The 16,864-nt window shown below is 55.0% G+C and overlaps 1 protein-coding gene across 4 annotated transcripts; it reads right to left on the bottom strand.

Annotated features, from left to right (window-relative positions):
- Positions 1-153: 153 nt before the first annotated feature.
- On the bottom strand, positions 154-11,400 carry TMEM51 (transmembrane protein 51). Of its 4 annotated transcripts, none has more exons than XM_030463672.1 (4): positions 11,324-11,353; positions 4,921-5,083; positions 3,041-3,463; positions 160-1,376 (listed from the first exon to the last, which is right to left on the bottom strand). In XM_030463672.1, exons 3-4 carry the CDS (start codon positions 3,352-3,354, stop codon positions 962-964), a joined length of 729 nt encoding a protein of 242 aa, XP_030319532.1. In that variant the 5' UTR covers positions 3,355-3,463; positions 4,921-5,083; positions 11,324-11,353; the 3' UTR covers positions 160-961. The 4 variants fall into 4 exon arrangements, with proteins under 4 accessions (XP_030319535.1, XP_030319532.1, XP_030319534.1 ...); XM_030463674.1 differs by having other exon boundaries at positions 160-1,361; positions 11,324-11,341; XM_030463675.1 differs by lacking the exon at positions 4,921-5,083 and having other exon boundaries at positions 154-1,361; positions 11,324-11,400.
- Between the last annotated feature and the right edge of the window lie 5,464 nt (positions 11,401-16,864).

Here is a 16,864-nt window from a genome sequence, read left to right as displayed (position 1 = left end):
GGAGGACCTGCTGGAGGACCTGGTCCCTTCCCTTCTTTCTCCAGCACTCTCACCATCAGGTGATTCCCTTACTATTCATCATGGCACTGGGATTCCAGCCTGCTCCAGCTTGCAAACCTTGTGAAGGGCTGACAAGGGCACACACACACACACAATGTACAAAACTTTATTGAGAACAGGTCTGCTCACACAGCATCTCAGCACTTGTTTCACCTCCAGGGAGAGGTGCAACTCAGCTACCCCCCCGACTGCATTTATCCATCTGCCTCAAACCAACCACCCCTTCACTTCTAAGTACAAAACACAACAGAGAAAGCAACTGAGGCACGAAATCCATCCTCTGCCCAAGGAGCACAGGGGCTGTTTCATCCTACTTCATGCCCCCAGGAGCTTGGCAGGAGTCAGGGCTGGCCCTAGGCCACCATCCCAGCCTGGAGGGGAGCTGGGGAAAGCTGCTCTGGCAATGGCACTTCCCTTACTCAGAAAGAAAAGGCACACACACAGAAAAAGAAGCATTGCCCTTTTCAACTCGGAAAATTCTGGTGTGGCAGCAGTTTGGTGGCTTGGGAAACTCTTGCCAGTGCAAAGGGGTTGGGGAGAGAGGAGATACATGGGGTGTTCTTATGTTGAACATCACAAGGACATTTTTAGTACTTCAGCCTTCCTTGACCTCAGGGCAGCAGAGCCATTGGCATTCAGTTTTCTGTCCTCAGGTCTTTTGTAAAATCCCCTCCTGGGTAAAGCTCATCCTGGCTCTGTGCCACAGAGCTCTACACCCACCCTGTCCTCCACACTGCAGCTCCCAGGGAGCCCTGACCATTTCTGCCCCACAGACTCAGCTCTTCCTTGTGTGGGTTGGTATTTTTTCCCCCAATAACAACAACAAAACAGAACAAAAAAAACCCCAGCAGCATCACGGGTTCCTCTGCTGTTGTTTTTGGGTTTTTTTTTTAAGTCATTTTTAAGTCTCTGGCACCTTCTCCTGGATCTCCTCATACTTGGGTGGAGGGGTCAGTGGCTCTATGGTGATGGGGGCTGTGCTGTTCCCTTGGGCCAGGTTTAACCTGACATCCTTCAGGTGCAGCTTCTCTGATTTGATCCTTCGGACCTTGAGAGGCTTCAGGCGCTTGCTGTGCCGGGAGCTGTGCCGGCCATGGGGCTGCTCCCTGCTGGGCTCCACGCTGCTGGCTCCTGGGGTAGGGTTGGTTTCCTCCAGCCCTGTCAGGGACTCGTAGGAGGGCAAGGAGACACTGATCCTGTTGCTCCTGTCCAAGTCTCTGGGCTGGGTGTAGCCTGTGCTCATCACCTCTTCGTAGCTGGGGACGTAGTACTGGGAAGATGTGTCCTCATCCTCTTCTTGGCTAGAGGGGAAAAAACTGAGGGTCTCAGTAGCACATCACTTCCCTCAGTAGCACTGCCCTGTGGGCAGGAGATGCAAAGAACAGAATAAACCCACTCCCCCTCTCAAATCCTTGACAAATTATTTGCCCTTCTATACGATGCATCAGGTCTACACAACATCCCAGTTCCTTTTTGTTTGACAGAACAGATGGCAACCCCAAGAGATCACAACCTGCAGACCTGAAGGGGTTCCAGGAAAGCCAAGGATGGACTTTGGAGAAGGGCCAGGAGGCCTGGAGGATGAGGGATAATGGCTTTAAACTGGGACAGGGGAGACTGAAGTTGGACATTGGGAAGAAATTCTTTGTTGTGAGGGTGCTGAGCCCCTGTCCCAGGTTTCCCAGAGAAGCTGTGGCTGCCCCATCCCTGGCAGTGTTGAAGGCTGGATGGGGCTGGGAGCACCCTGGGCTGGTGGGAGGTGTCCCTGCCCAGGAGATCCTGGTAGAGATCTTTAAGGTCCTTCCAACCCAAACCATTCCATGATTCTTTGATCCTACATTCAGACATGTTTGTATTGCCTCCTGGCATACATCTGTCTTTGATCATCACTTTTTTCACCCACAAAACCTCTTTTTCTATTGCACAGCCACAGTTTCTTACCAACAGCAAACTGGTTTCTCTCCTTCCCTCTGCACAACCAGCCAAACACCCTGGAAAGGGACACAATCCCTCTGCACCAGGGACCTCCTCCTGCACTCTGTGTTTGCTCAGACTGCACCTCCCCAAGCAGCCTTTGCTCCCAAGCACCCAGCCCAGCCCTGGAGCCTCTCCCACAGCACCCTGCTCCCCTGCCACTAACCCCAGTCCTGGGGTTCCCTCTCAGCACCCTGCTCTGCATGGACACAGCCAGGAGTCACACATGGCCCCAGGCTGGCTTGACCATGGCTCCATCTTGGCCCCAGCTCACACTCCACCAACAGCTGCACTCCATTCCTCCTGAGCTCCATAATAAATATGAACCCCAAACCATGAGATGTTTTTTTCATGGAATTGTCTGGGTTGGAATGGACCTTAAAGCTCATCCAGTCCCACCCTGCCATGGGCAGGGACACCTCCCACCAGCCCAGGGTGCTCCCAGCCCCATCCAACCTCCAACACTGCCAGGGATGGGGCAGCCACAGCTTCTCTGGGCAACCTGGGCCAGGGGCTCAGCACCCTCACCCCAAACAATTTCTGCCCCATCTCCAACCTCAATCTCCCCTCTCTCTCCCAGTTCCAAGCCATTCCCCCTCACCCCACCCCTCCAGACCCTTGTCCCAAGTCCCTCCCCAGCTTTCCTGGAGCCCCTTCAGGCACTGGAAGGTGCTCTAAGGTCTCCCCATTGCAGCCTTCTCTTCTCCAGCCTCAACACCCCCAACTCTCTCAGCCTGGCTCCAGAGCAGAGCTGCTCCAGCCCTCCCAGCAGCTCCAGGGCCTCCTCTGGACTGGTTCCAACACCTCCATGCCCTTCTGGTACTGGGGACCCCAGAGCTGGACCCAGCACTGCAGCAGGGGAGTGGGGGTTCCTCTTTACTTTAGCACAGGCTGTTAGGACCCTCATCCCCCTTCCTCCTGACCTCTTTAAGGAAGGGGAAACAGCTCTCGGTGTCTTTCCCACCCTCAACCCCTGCTCCCTTTCCACTCCCCTGGAAGGTCCCACCTTTCCTCCTGCTGCGAGGGCTCCCCTGGGTACTGCACGTGTGTGAGGTCCTCACTTTGCCTCCTCTTGTCGCGGACGTTGAGGCAGATGGAGAGCAGCAGCAGCAGCACACCTGCCCCCACCAGCACGTAGGCCACCGAGAAGGTTTTGCTTTTCAGAGCCCCCTCACTGCCCCGCTCGGGTTTGCTGCTGTTGCTGGTGGGGCTGAAGCCAGGGAGGATGTTCCAGACGGCCATGATGATGCCCAGGACCAGCATCCCCAACCCGATGGCCGTCAGGGCATAGTGTGAGCCATTGGCACGGGACTGGGCCATCCCTCCTGCTGCTGGCTGGCCACTGGGGCTACCTCCACCTCATAGCGTGGCTCCACGAGCAGGGGGGCTGCTGGCATGTGGGTGGTCCTCTCCCTGGGCACCTGGTGAGCTGTGGGAAAGGATGGAAAAGAGATGGGAAGAGGACAGTGAACAGATGGGGAAGGGGATGGAGAAGGGGATGGAGAAGGGGATGGAGAAGGGGATGGAGAAGGGGATGGAGAAGGGGATGGAGAAGGGGATGGAGAAGGGGATGGAGAAGGGGATGGAGAAGGGGATGGAAATGGGGATGGAGAAGGGGATGGAGAAGGGGATGGAGAAGGGGATGGAGAAGGGGAAGGAGAAGGGGAAGGAGAAGGGGATGGAGAAGGGGATGGAGAAGGGGAAGGAGAAGGGGAAGGAGAAGGGGAAGGAGAAGGGGAAGGAGAAGGGGAAGGAGAAGGGGAAGGAGAAGGGGAAGGAGAAGGGGAAGGAGAAGGGGAAGGAGAAGGGGTGGTTAGTGGGATGTGAGGGCTGGGCAGCCACTGGTCTGGTGGCCACAAAAACATGGTTGTAGCCAATTAATGAAGGAAATCTAATTGTACCGTGCCTGCCGAAAGAGTGTGGGGACATAATGTGGCAGCTGGCTGCCCTCCTTGCTGTCTCCTCAGCTGTACCACCCTTAGGGACCAACCAAATTATGGACATGTACCTGAAGTACTCTGTCCAGTTCTGGAGCACCTATTACAAGTAAGACATGGAGGTGCTGGGATGTGTCCAGAGAAGGGTCACAAGGATGATCAAAGGGCTGGAGCACCTCTCCTATGAAGACAGACTAAGAGAGTTGGGATTATTCAGTCTGGAGAGGAGAAGGCTCCAAGGAGACCTCATTGTGGCCTTCCAGGATCTGCAGAGGCTACAAGAAGGCTGGGGAAGGACTTTTTAGGATGTCAAGGAGCAGGGGGAATGGATTCAAACCACAAGAGAGGAGATTTAGATTGGAAGTTAGGAAGAAGTTCTTCCCCAGGAGGGTGGTGAGACACTGGCACAGGTTGCCCAGAGAGGTGGTGGAAACCCCATCCATCCCTGGAAGTTTTGAAGGCCAGGCTGGATGGGACTCTGAGCAACCTGAGCTGGTGGGAGGTGTCCCTGCCCATGGCAGGGGGGTTGGAACTGGATGATCTTAAGGATCCATTCCAGCCCTGCAAATTCTATGAATCTATGTGCAAAGGGGCTGGGACTGACCGTCCTTTGGAGCCTGATGAACCAAACTAAACATTACCAAACTGAATTACACCACTTAGAGAAACACTCCAGCCTTTCTGGAGCTCCACTGCCTTAGACAAACACCCCCCAGGAGCAAACCCCTGCCTGAGCAATGTCTCTTTTCCCCCTCTCAGGAAGGACCAGAGCTGCCATGGCACTGGCTGCCTGCCCTGTAGCACTGCCCTGCCTGGGGAATAGAAAGCAAAACTTGCATCCAACTGCTGCTGATGCAACCCTGCTGCTTCCCCCCACCCCTTCCCCAGCAAGTGCTGCTCCAAACCCCCTCCCCAGCACAGCCTTGCTTCTCACACCCACACATCCTACCTGCTCCCACTGGGCACCTTTCCCCAGACACCATGGTCACATTTGCTTTGTTAAGCTGGAGCACAAGCTCAGTCCGCAGGGTTCAAGGGTCAGAAGAAATCAATATTCCCAGAAAAACAAAGGAGTTCCTGCCACTGGGAGGAGAAGAGACAGGCTGGCAAGGCTGAAGAGAGGAGGAGAAAACTTCAAAGTAATGTCCCTGCCACAGCCTGGTCACCTGGAGACTCACCAAGGGATGTCCCCAGATCCATCAGAGGCACCACATTGGGTTTCTCAGAGTTGGAATAGACCCAGGCAGGGCAAAGTCTTCCATGGGTGAACAGGAGCTGCCTTTGCCCTGCCCAACAGGAGCTGCTGGCACACAGGCAGGGGCAAGCCCAGAGCTCCCCATGCTGCTCCTACAGGAAGCAAACCCAGCCCTGGCTTTAATCCCACCCCAGCAGGCAGCTGCTGAAGACACAGCAAATGTGACACTGGGACATGGTGACCCTCAGGCTGCCCAGAGAAGCTGTGGCTGCCCCATCCCTGGCAGTGTTGAAGGTTGGATGGGGCTTGGAGCAACCTGGGCTGGTGGGAGGTGTCCCTGCCCATGGCAGGGGGTGGCACTGGATGGTTTTAAGGTCCTTCCAACCCAAACCAGCTGGGGATTCCACGATTCTATCCATCCTCCTCCTTCATCCACCCTCTGCTGCAGCTGTTCCTGCTGATGATGTCCCAGCCTGTGGTGATGATCATCACACCCCTGCTCCTCATTTTGGGTCTTCCAAATATAGGGTCCTTTCCTGCAGGTTTTTTTTTTCCTTCCCTGTGTATCCAAATGATCCCCCACAGCATTTCCCAGCCCAGTTTCACTTGCAAACTGCAAGGGAGGGTTTGAGCAGGGAAACACACCCAGAGCTGGTATTTACTTGTGGTGTCAAAACCTCTGTGCCCATTCCTGATCTCTCTGGCTTCCCTTGGGCACCTCACCCCTGGCCATGGGCAGGATTTAAGGTTCTACATCATTTCTCTGCCTGGAAGTTTTATGTGGATCCCTTGCTGTGCTGCCCTGCAGCCTGGGGAAATGAGATTAAAGCTGGAGCCTTGACACATCAGTCTGTCTCTCCATTGAGTTAACTCTTCTTTTGGCTTCCAAGGCACATCCCATTACAACTCAACCAAGAACTGGGTGCCCTGAGGTCAGGGACCTGCTACCATTGCTGCCCCAGTGCTGTCTGGAGCAGCAGAGGTTGCACCACCAGGAAGACAGAAGGGTGCTGCACAACCACCAGGTCACCCCCCCAAACCTCATTGTGCCCAGTACCACATCTCCAAGGTGGCATCTACCATGGCCAGCCCAAGGAGGTGGGGTAGAAGGCACAAATTCTCTGCCATCTCCCCTAATCCAGCAACTGAGAAACTCCCTGCTCTATGCTTGCCCCTCTTTCAGAATCCTCAAGGGATTTTTTTTTCCATCAATTCCCTCTTTTTTACCAGAACTGCTCCACTGCAAAGTGCCCAACACCCTACCCCACCCCTGGGTCTGGTGGATGAGTGGTGGCCAAGTGCTTTAGCTCCCATGGCACAGGTCCTTCACCACACCCAGAGCCACCTCCATCCCCATCCCACATCTGCCCGTGGCCCCAGGCTGCCTGGCAATGATTTACACCAGGAGCTGTGAGGCATTAAACTCCAGCAGAGTTTAATGGGTTAAACTGCAGAGCTGGGGCACATCCTCCCTCCTTCTCCTCCTCTTCCTCCCCCTCCAAGCTCTACTGGGCTTCCCACATCTCTCCCCAGCTCCCAGAGCTAAAGGACACTTTTTGACTCCTCTTGGGACATTTCCAATGGTTCATTGGGGGAGGGATGGCCCCTGGATGCACCCTGAGGTGCTCAGCAGGCAGGGCAGCTGATAGCATCATCCTCTCCACGACAGCCACCAGCCCTCCCAAGGACCCCCTGAGGCAGCCAGCCCTGGATCATACTCCTGGTGAAACAGGGTGAGTCAGGAGGAAGCAGGACACCCATGGCTGCCCACAGCAGCACCCGGGCTCCTCTGCCCTCCACGACCTTTGGATTCTTCCCCTCTCATGACATCACCTTTGTCACGGGATGGGGAGAGATGAGTCTGCAGGTTCGGGGAAATGGGTCAAACCCTGGTGAGGTCACAGGAACAGCTCCAGGGATTCCTGGTTCTCCAGAAGGAGTCAGAGCACAGTGCCTGAAGCAACATGTCCCCTCCCAACACCAGCAAGATTCCAGCCCCAGCCATAAAACACAGGACTAGAACCTGGTTTGGGGAAAATACACCCATTTTCCAAATATCTCAAGAACCTTGAGGCCACGGCATGTCAGCTTCTATCAGATGGGCAGAAAGAAGGGAGATTTAGAGATATGAGGAAGAAATTGTTTGGTGTGAGGGTGCTGAGCCCCTGTCCCAGGTTTCCCAGAGAAGCTGTGGCTGCCCTGTCCCTGGCAGTGTTGAAGGTTGGATGGGGCTTGGAGCACCCTGGGCTGGTGGGAGGTGTCCCTGACCATGGCAGGGGGGTGGCATTAGACAAGCTTTAAGATCCCTCCAACCCAAACCATTCCATGACCAGAGCTCACCCTCTTCCCAAGCTGCTCAGCCCTCCCAGCCATCAGCCACAAGTTCCTACAGCTCCTGCCAACAGCAAAGCTCAGCACCAGGGATGCCCGTGCAGGGGCATTTCCAGGGAACTCCAGACCTTCAGGAGGTGGGGATGAAGGTCCTGGGGGTTTGGGCTGAGCCTGAGGTGGGTGAGATGATTGGAGATGAGGATCACACCAAGCCAGGCCAGGTTTCATCTCCCTGCCCAACCTCAGCTCCAGGGGACAGACAGCCCCACACCACCTCCACCTTCATCTTCATGCTTGGGCCCAGGCAGCCTTCTCATTAAGCCCCTGCCCTCCTAATTGCTGCCTGCAGCCCATCCTCACAAGCTCCATCCTGCAGTGGGGCAGTGACCTTGCACAGAGCCCTCATGACACAAGGGCTCAACCCACCAGCACCACAAAACCCAACACTCCAGAGTCAGAAATCCAACAGGTCAGGACTCCCAGCAATATTTTTCCCCCTTTTTGTTTCGTTTTGGGTTTTTGGCTGCCCCCATCACACCTGCCCCAGCAGCAGGGATGTTTCTGGCTGGATGGAGCCCAGGGGTCTTGGGCAATTCCCCTGGACCAGGATGAAAGAAATAACCCCCTAAGCTGGGAAAAGCAGCACTGCTGCCGATCCGGCCAATTCCTGATGGTCTGGATGAATACTCAGCACATTTTAGAGCTGAAGGAATGGAGGGATAGCCCTGTGCAGCCACTCGGGGCTGCCAGTCTCCATTCCACCCCCTACAGACGTTTTAAGTTATTCCGTCCTTTTTTTTTTCTTCTTTTTTTTTTTTTCTTTTTTAAACTCTATTTTTAATCACTCTTCCTCAACTGTGCTCTTGCAGGCAGCACCAGAAATATTTTCTTAAAACTCTAGCCAAGGCTCTCCCTTCCCACCCCATCCCAGGGCCAGCCAACCCTGGAGAAGAGCCCAGGGTCCCTCGGAGCTGCAGCTTCCTGCAAAACAAGGGTGTCCCCAGGAAGTGAAGGGTGCCCAGCCCTCTCCCAGGCTCAGGATCTTGCAGTCCACCAAAAACACTCGGACAGCCACAAAACCACCATGACAGGCTCCCAAAAATCTCCCATTTGCACAACGTGGTGCCCGGCCCTTCTCCAGCTGAAGGTATCTGTGTCCCACATCACCCCACCCACGGGATGGGTGACCAAGTCCCCACTGGCTTCAGAACTGTCACAGGTAACCAGGGCAGGCCTGGGAATGCACACCAGGCTGGGAAAATCCCAGTGCTCTTATTTCTTTCCTTCCTGTTTATGTTTTGAGTCCACTTTGCACCTTTGCATTTGGTCTTTTTTTTTTGTTTCATTTTGTTTCGTTTCAATTGGCTGCTCTTTGTGTTTCCTTTTTTCTTTTGTTTTTTTTTCTTTATATTCTAGTTTCCTAATCTGCTGTTTCCTGCCCTCCTTCCCTGCAGCCTTCCATTGGTTTTTGCTCCATGATCTTGCTCTATGTCAGCCACCCTGCCCTCCTCCGGAGTCCTTGCAGACATCATCCCTCTGCCCCTTTCAGCTCTTCCAAATCACTCCAATTCCTGCTGCCTCAAAACACTTCCCAGCCCTCTGGAGTGCTTTAAGGAGCTCCTGTCCCACCACGGGAGCCCTCCACAGCCCTGGGGAAGCAGTGGTGCCATCAGCCTCACCAGTGCCACCCTCCTCATCCCCCACCTGCCATTTCAGCAGCATCCTTCAGTCTGCATCACTTCTCCCCAGAGAAAAGGCAGAGATGCCAGGGCAGGGCAGGAGCAGTCACCAACACTCAGCCGTCCTCCAGGCACCCATGGGCAAATACTCTTCCTTCCCCAGGCACTTCCTTCCCAAGGATTTTCCCACCCATGTAATTACTCTCAGATACAATCAAATGTAAAAAAAAAAAAAAAAAAAAAAAGGCATCTTACCTACTTCCAAGGGTTGGGTTCACCACACCCTCACCTTCCTCATGGCCACCTGGGAAGTTTCCCTTCTGGGCTGCCACATGAGGACACCCAGGGCTTGGGATGGCTTCAGGACCCTCAGCTACATCACAAAGGGAGGCACTGCTGCTGCAGCCCATCCAGCACCAGCCCAGCTCTGTGCTGCAGGACCTTTCAGAAGCCTGGAAGCCCACCAGGAGCTGCCAGCAAGGTCCACACCTCCTGGAGCAGCTCACCTTCCCCCCAGCTCCAGGGTCAAGCTGATGCATGACCAAGAATCCAGCTGCTGGATTCTGCTGCCTACCAAACACTGACCCCTACCATGTCACCTGCAAAAAGCAAAGACTAACAGCTTTGTGGGCAGCTGGTTTGGGACACACTGCTGACCCAGGGAGCTTCAGCAGGGCATAGGGGACCTTCAACATGGGTTTTCCTCACGTGAAATGTCCACAGCAACAAGGCACGTCCAGTCACTATCCCCCCAGGGCCAGGTGGGCCCTGATTCCTGAGACAGCCTGGTTTGAAGTCAACATGGGGCTGAGACACAGACAAAATCACACAGGCTTAGAAGGGAAAAAAAAAAAGCTCACCCAGGCAAAGCTGTCAGCAATAAATCCACAAACCCAGCAGTCAGGAGGCCAGGGCTCACAGCCTGGCAAGGGGCACCTTTAGCACAGGGGGAGGGGGCCAGCAGCCTTTGTCCCTTCCCAGCCACCAACACGGGGCTACCAAATCTCGAAGACCCCAAGGGACACCCACCCACTGGGGCTTCCTCCCTAATCCAGGGTTGCAGTGGTCCTTCCCAAAAAAATCCTGTGAGCAACCATCACAGCAGGGATGGATTGGAGCTTCCTAAAGGGACTGACCCAGAAGCACAGAGACAGAGGGTGTAGTCACCCCTGGGGTGACTGAACCACACATGCTGGTGGCCTTGGCTGCAGAACACCCTCTGCCACTGTTGCCTGGCTTCCACTGGGGGATTTCTTTCTACAGCCACCCTTGAAGATGTCTGCAGCTTTGCCAGAGCCCTTAAACGCTCCAAGTCACTCCTTCTCTTGCAGTTAAGATCCCAACGGGAAGAATAATCCCACTGAGCAGTGTCCAGCTCACAGACCTGCCCTGCACAGTTTCCCTTTCTTTGTCTTTGTTTGCTTTCCAAACAGACCAAGCACAAACACACTGTCCCTTGTGTCCTCTTAGGGACTGACGGCTTTGGGGAAGGGGACAGCGGGACGTGGCCACCCTGCCAGGCTGCTGGAGAGGGGGCACCCACCAGCCACCAAGGCCCTGGGGCTCATCTCACACCCTCCCCTCCCGTCCTGGCTGAGCTGATCCTTCCCAAAGGGACGAGTTCTCTTTTCCATGCTCTTAGGAACCCCACCCCAACACCCAGAGGGGTCGATGAAGAGCCCCAGGCCCAGGTGTCACAAACAAGTGACAGCAGGGATGGACTCCACCATGCTGCAGCTCCCCAGGCGCTGACACCCCGACCCTCTCCTGCCTCCTGGCCCACACCAGGTTCGGTGCTGATCCCAGCCTCCCCGTTCCTGTTTTCACCTTGCCCCCCCCCACACTCCTCCTCCGAGCCCTGTCCATGATCCCCACACCAGGCCAGTCCCAGCCCCAGCAACCTGCCCTGGTTCTGGGGGCCCAAACAGGACTTCACCCCAGCGCCGGGGTCCTGTCCTCCGCCCGGGATCTTCCCCTTGCCCAGGGAACAGAAGGACCGAGCCCAGCCCCGGTTCCGATCCCTTCCCGATGCCGTTCCTGGTCCCCTTGTCCACCCCGCCCCAGCTCGGTCGCTCTGGGTCCCAGAGCCCCGGTCCCGTCCCGTCCCGTCTCGGGGGTCCCGCTACCCCCTGCCCGTCCCCACGTACCTCCCAGCGCCGGCAGCCGCGGTTCCTGCTCGGCCCGGCCCGGCCCGACCCGGTCCGGCCCTCCCGGGGCGGTGCTTGCGGGGCCCGGCCCAGGCTGGGGGGCGGCCCGGGGCAGCGGGCACCGGCGGGGAGAACCGGAGAGGGGCGGGAAGGGGGAGGGAGAGCAGAAACCGGCTGGGACCCCGGGGTGGGCAGGGGGTCCCTGGGGGACAGGCAAGGGGGATCCGGGTGCAGGCAAGCTCTAAAGCGCAGACAGGGGCGCTCGGGGGTGCAGGCAGGCTCTCCCCTCCTTCCCCTTCCCCAAGTGCTTCTTTTCAGCCACTAATCTCTCCAGATCTCCGGCCACATCAGCTCCAGATCACACCCCACCACAGACCCGACCCGAGAGGACTTTGATGGGGATTCACTCCCCTGGGAACCAGGAGCCTGGGCTGGGCTCATCCTGATGATCCCGGCAACTCCATCCCCTCTCTGCAGCTGTGGTTTCTGTCGTTACCTAAAAGTTCTCAGAAAATCAAGAGGGAACAGCAGAGCCTGAGTTTGGTTCCCCTCCTCCAGAAGGTCTGTGCTTCCAGCACCAATGAGCTTCTGACCCAACTCTCATCCCAGTTGTGCACCTGGGTGTGAAGGGGACAGACTCCAGCTTGCTTGCTTCCCGGGGTCCCTGCACCCTGGGGGCTGCTCCTGCAGCATCAACCTTCCTCCAATTCCCACAATGCATCCCATAAAATAAAAAAAAAACAGCCCAACATAGAAAAACCACACGTTTTATGGCACCTCAAGTGTAGGTCATGGCTGGTTCTGTCACCTGCTCCAAGCAGGGGCTGGACAGTGCTCCCGAGCATCACAACCTGCGTTCCTGGATTAAAAACGACCTCAGGAGGGTTCTGTGCTCACCCCAACGAGCAGAGTCTGTCCCCAAACGAGTCACTGCCTGTAGAAACCTCGTTCTGAGGAACCACGATGTCTGGGGCTCACCGTTTCCTTCCCCAGGGCAAAGCCAACATCTCCACAAAGCCCAGCAAGTGTTGCCAAGGAGCTGGGAAAGCGGTTTTTATCAGGCTGCTGCTCTCTAGAAACACTCCCAGTTACCCACCTGCTCACCGGGATGAGTTGGTCCAGGTCCAGCCCTCACCCGGGCTGGTGGCCACCTGTCTTGGACTGGTAGCCAGCCAGTCCCGTGGTTTCCAGGCTGTACAAACAGGACTGACCTGCCAGCTCCTGTCCCCTGCTTGGTTTTACTGACAACCAACCAACAGCCTCACCTATGCACGGGGTGGTGGGTGGGATGCTCCAGGGTGTGGAAGTGGGGAACCTCAGCACATTTCATGACCTGAAAGGTCTTTTCCAACCAAAACAATTCTGCGATTCTATTCCAGGGTTTCTGTGAGGATCCATGATGTGACTGAACATTCTTTCCATGCAGTTTAAGTACAATAATGACAGAGTTTGGCACACAGGGGGAACACCTGGACAGAAGGCACCAGCACAGGCTGCAGATGGGTTTGAGAAAACCCCAGCTCAATTAATGCCATGTCTGGTGTCACCTCTCCCCATGTACCACCCCAGTAGCAACTGGGATTTGCATTTTTCCAGCCTGTCGCACACCTTAATACCAAACACCACCAAGGACCCAAATTCAGCAGGAGATGACACTCAAGGGGGGGTTTTCCCACCCAGGAGTGAAAAAGCAGCACTGCTACACTTGCTGGACCAGACACTGCAGTTTTTCCTGTCCTTTAAGTCCTGCAAGTCCTTGCAAAGGCAAAAAGCCACCATGAACACAACTTGTCCTATTCCCTGGTGTGAGTCAGTGTGCCACAGCCTTGCCTTGGGGCCAGCAGTGCTTAGGATGCTGGGTGGAAACCCCTCCCCTTTTCCTGCAGCTCTCCCCTACCAGCACAGCTTCACTCCAAGCCAATGGTTTCTTCCACTGACTCACCTGCCCTGGCTCCTCCTCCTGGTGCAAGGCACTCACCTGTGATACCTTCCTTTTCCAATCAAAGGCCAATGTGCTATAAAAAAAAAAAAAAAAAAAAATTCAAGATATTTGCTTATGGGTGTTTTGTTTCGCTTTGTCTGGTTTATTTTGCATTTCCAGGCTTGGCCACCCATGCAAGGAAAACACCCCTGCAGCACCTTTCTGTATCAAACCTGGCAGCTCAGCTAGAATTGTTTTCTCTGCAGGTCAGCTGCCAGAAAGCTGAGGGGGGGATAAAATACCACATCACACAGTGACTGTCACTGATCCTGCCCTGGGAGAGCCCAGCCAAGCAAAGCCACCCCCCCTGCCCTGGGGACCATCAGCACAGAGGGGACATTCACACAGCAGATCCTCGTGTTTCCCCTCTGCAAAACTCAGCCAGAAATGTCCTTTTCCACGTGTTTTCATCTCGGTTGAAGAGATCTCCTTCCCCTTTCCCCTTGTGGTGCTCACTCAGAGCCTTAAATGAAGGAGGGGGAGCAGAGGGGGCAGCTTCATTGCACTCCTTGAAGGGCAGAGCCTGGTGAGTGCAGCACCCATCTCCTTTGCTTTGCACTTTGCTGTAGGCTGATGCCCCAAAACAGCCCTTTTGGGGTCTCATTTCCCACCCCAGCACAGGTATTTATCAAATCCTCCCCTTGCAAACATTCACTGCCCACCCCAGGAGGGCTGGTACCTCTCCAGTGTGTTTATCCAGCCAAATATAAGACTTGAAAGTCTTACCAAGTTAGATAAAGACTTTCCTTGTACAGGAACACCAAGGAGGAAAGAGGAGCCTCACTGAGAGCCATCAGCAGGCAAGAAAAGGGCCTTTCAGCAGGACACTGGATGCTTTGGTACTTGCAGAAGTGCCAGGGACTCGGGTTACCCTGTTTTGAGGGCAGAAATTGATCCCTGGCAGTTCTCCCCTGGTTTTGTTTTTTTCTTCTTCTATTTCTGCTGAAAGGAAGGTGCTGTAAAATCCTCGCTGCAAAGCCCAGCCCAGAGCACAGCCACATCCCAAGATTCCTCCAAACCTTTCCAACAGCTCCAGGTGAGCCACAGCTCCTGGATCCCCACATCTGGATGACTTCTCCTAAAACAAAAACAAAAAGAGAAGCCAAATCTATTTGAGACAGGTCATCAAGCCATCAGGTTGCATATGAATATTAATACAAAGAGTTATTTTCCACAGTCAATTAGCAATTGAAATATAACAAATCTAGGACTGAGAAGGATGCTCAGGTTTCCAACAACAGCCCAGGAGAACAAAACTGGGGGTCCCATTTACCCATCCCTCTCTGTCTGCATTAATTAACCCACATAGCACTAATTAAGCATTGGCACACTAACGTGAAGTGAGGGTGGGTGCAGAGTCCCAGCTTTGCCCCTGGGATGAAAGTCCATCCCAGCCTGCCCTGGGATGGGCTCCCTACCCATCTGAGAGCTTCACTCTCAGATCCCAGTTCCCAGCCCACAGGCACTGGTCTGTACTGGTAGCTTGCTTCTCTGTGCCTCAATTTCCATAGTCTGATTTAGAGAGGGCTGCAGGCTGGGAACCTGCCATGCAAGTGGAAAAAAACAAGGAAAAGCAGCAACCCAGGAGGCACTTTTGCATATTCCTGCTTGGCACAACCCTGGGTGGGAGGTAGGACCTGCCAGCATCTCCTGAGTGGGGCAAGGAGTCAGCACTGCCCTTCACACCAGGGCTGGGGACTAGGTGTCACCAGGGGCTGCTGGGACAGGAGGTGGTGGAGAGGCTGGCAGCAGCTCCAGTCCAACCAGTCCAACCACCATGCCAGGTCACCGTCTGCCACACACGTCTGTGACCTGGAAAACAGAACAAGAAAACCTGCTCTATTAATAATTAGTAACAAGTGACCTGCAGCTGGGTATTAAGGAACAATTTCTTCCTGGAAAGGGTTGTCAGGCCCTGGCACAGGCTGCCCAGGGAGTGGTGGAGTCCCCATCATCCCTGGAGGGGTTTCAAAGCCCTGGAGATGTGGGAATGAGGGACAGGGGGCGGTGGTGGCCTTGGCAGTGCTGGGGGAATGGTTGGATCTGATGACCTTAAAGGTCTTTTCCAACCAAAACAACTCCACGGTTCTGCAGTTCTCTGATTCCTGATAGCACACACCAGCTCCCAGCCCCATCCAACCTGGCCTGAGACACCGCCAGGGACGGGGCAGCCACAGCTCCTCTGGGCAGCCTGGCCCAGGGGCTCAGCACCCTGACAACCAGGAGCTGTCATTTCTTTTCCTTGGTCTGAAGTTCTCACCCTCCTGACTCCATTCACAGCAGCGCTGTGGGTGCCAAGGGCACAGACACAGAGTGTCAAACCTGCAGTGAACACATCCGGGCTGGGGCTCAAAACCACCTCGTGCTAAAGTTCTGGGGCTGTTTCTGTACCCCCCAGGCACGGATCAGCTTTCATTTTCCAGCCGGGAACACTGCGGGGGCTTCGCTGACTTTGTCCATCAAAGGTCATACGAGCTTTTGGCTACACGGCTGCAGGAAGCCAGAGTGGGGACAAAGGTGACCAGGACAGCTGTGACATTGGCTGGGATGCCCGGGATTGCTGCAGCATCCCCACGGCAGCGGGTGCCGGGCTTGGCTGCGGCTCAGGGAGTGCTCACACGATGGCAGCATCGCAGAGGGGACACGGCAGCCCTGCAGCACAGCCAGCATCACCACAACTGGGGTCCTGCCCTCACTGCTGGGGAAATGCAGGTTGGGGTGGGGATAAAGCTACCTAGTAGAGACCATTCAGCCCAGGACATCACCGCCTGGGACCACTCTTCAGCCCAGGACACCAGTTCTGGAGCACAGAGAAGCAGCCTCCTCCACTCTGTCTCTGGAGCAGAGGACATCATCTAGTTGTCCCTTCCCAGGGACAGGGACATGGTCTCCATGACACAGGCATCCATGGGGACATCCCACACTGGGATGGGTGCTGCACCCACAGCCCGACCCTGTTCCACTTCAGTGCAATGTTTAACTCCCATTCATTCTGAATTACAGCTTCAGGTGACAGAGCTGGGGAACCAGCTGGCTTCTAGTGAAGTTTTCACGCTCAAATTCTCCTCATTTCAGCCTGCTTTGCCTCTTACCTTCTGCAGCTGCTCACAACCCCAGGGGGATGTTTCTGGTTAAAAAAAAAATCAAAAAGCAAAAACCAAAAACAGACACACACAAAAAACCAACCCAAGTACATCTCTTAATTTACATCCTCGTCATGGCTTAGAAGAACCACAGAATCTCAGGTCTGGTCTGAAATGTTGGGGTTTTTTGGTTGCTTTTTTTCCTGGTTGATTTGTGTGATTGTGGCAGATCTTTTCCTTGCAGGACACCAGACCCCCACGCCCCCTTCCTGGCCACACTATCAAACCATCACCCCTGGATCCTGCCAGGATCTGCAGCCCTCACCTCCAGCACCGTGTCCTCTGCTTGGCTCCAGCCTGTGACCTCAGCCACCAGCACCATCAGGCCCTGCTGGAAGTGCTGGCACAATCCTGCAAGTGACAAACACCATCTGACAATTCGGAATTATATTTTACCCATCCATAAATTATTAATAT

Source organism: Calypte anna, chromosome 21, assembly GCF_003957555.1.
Source record: "Calypte anna isolate BGI_N300 chromosome 21, bCalAnn1_v1.p, whole genome shotgun sequence".
NCBI classification, from domain to species: domain Eukaryota; kingdom Metazoa; phylum Chordata; class Aves; order Apodiformes; family Trochilidae; genus Calypte; species Calypte anna.
Note: the sequence above shows the minus strand (reverse complement) of the source record. Positions and strands in the feature narration are given on the sequence as shown.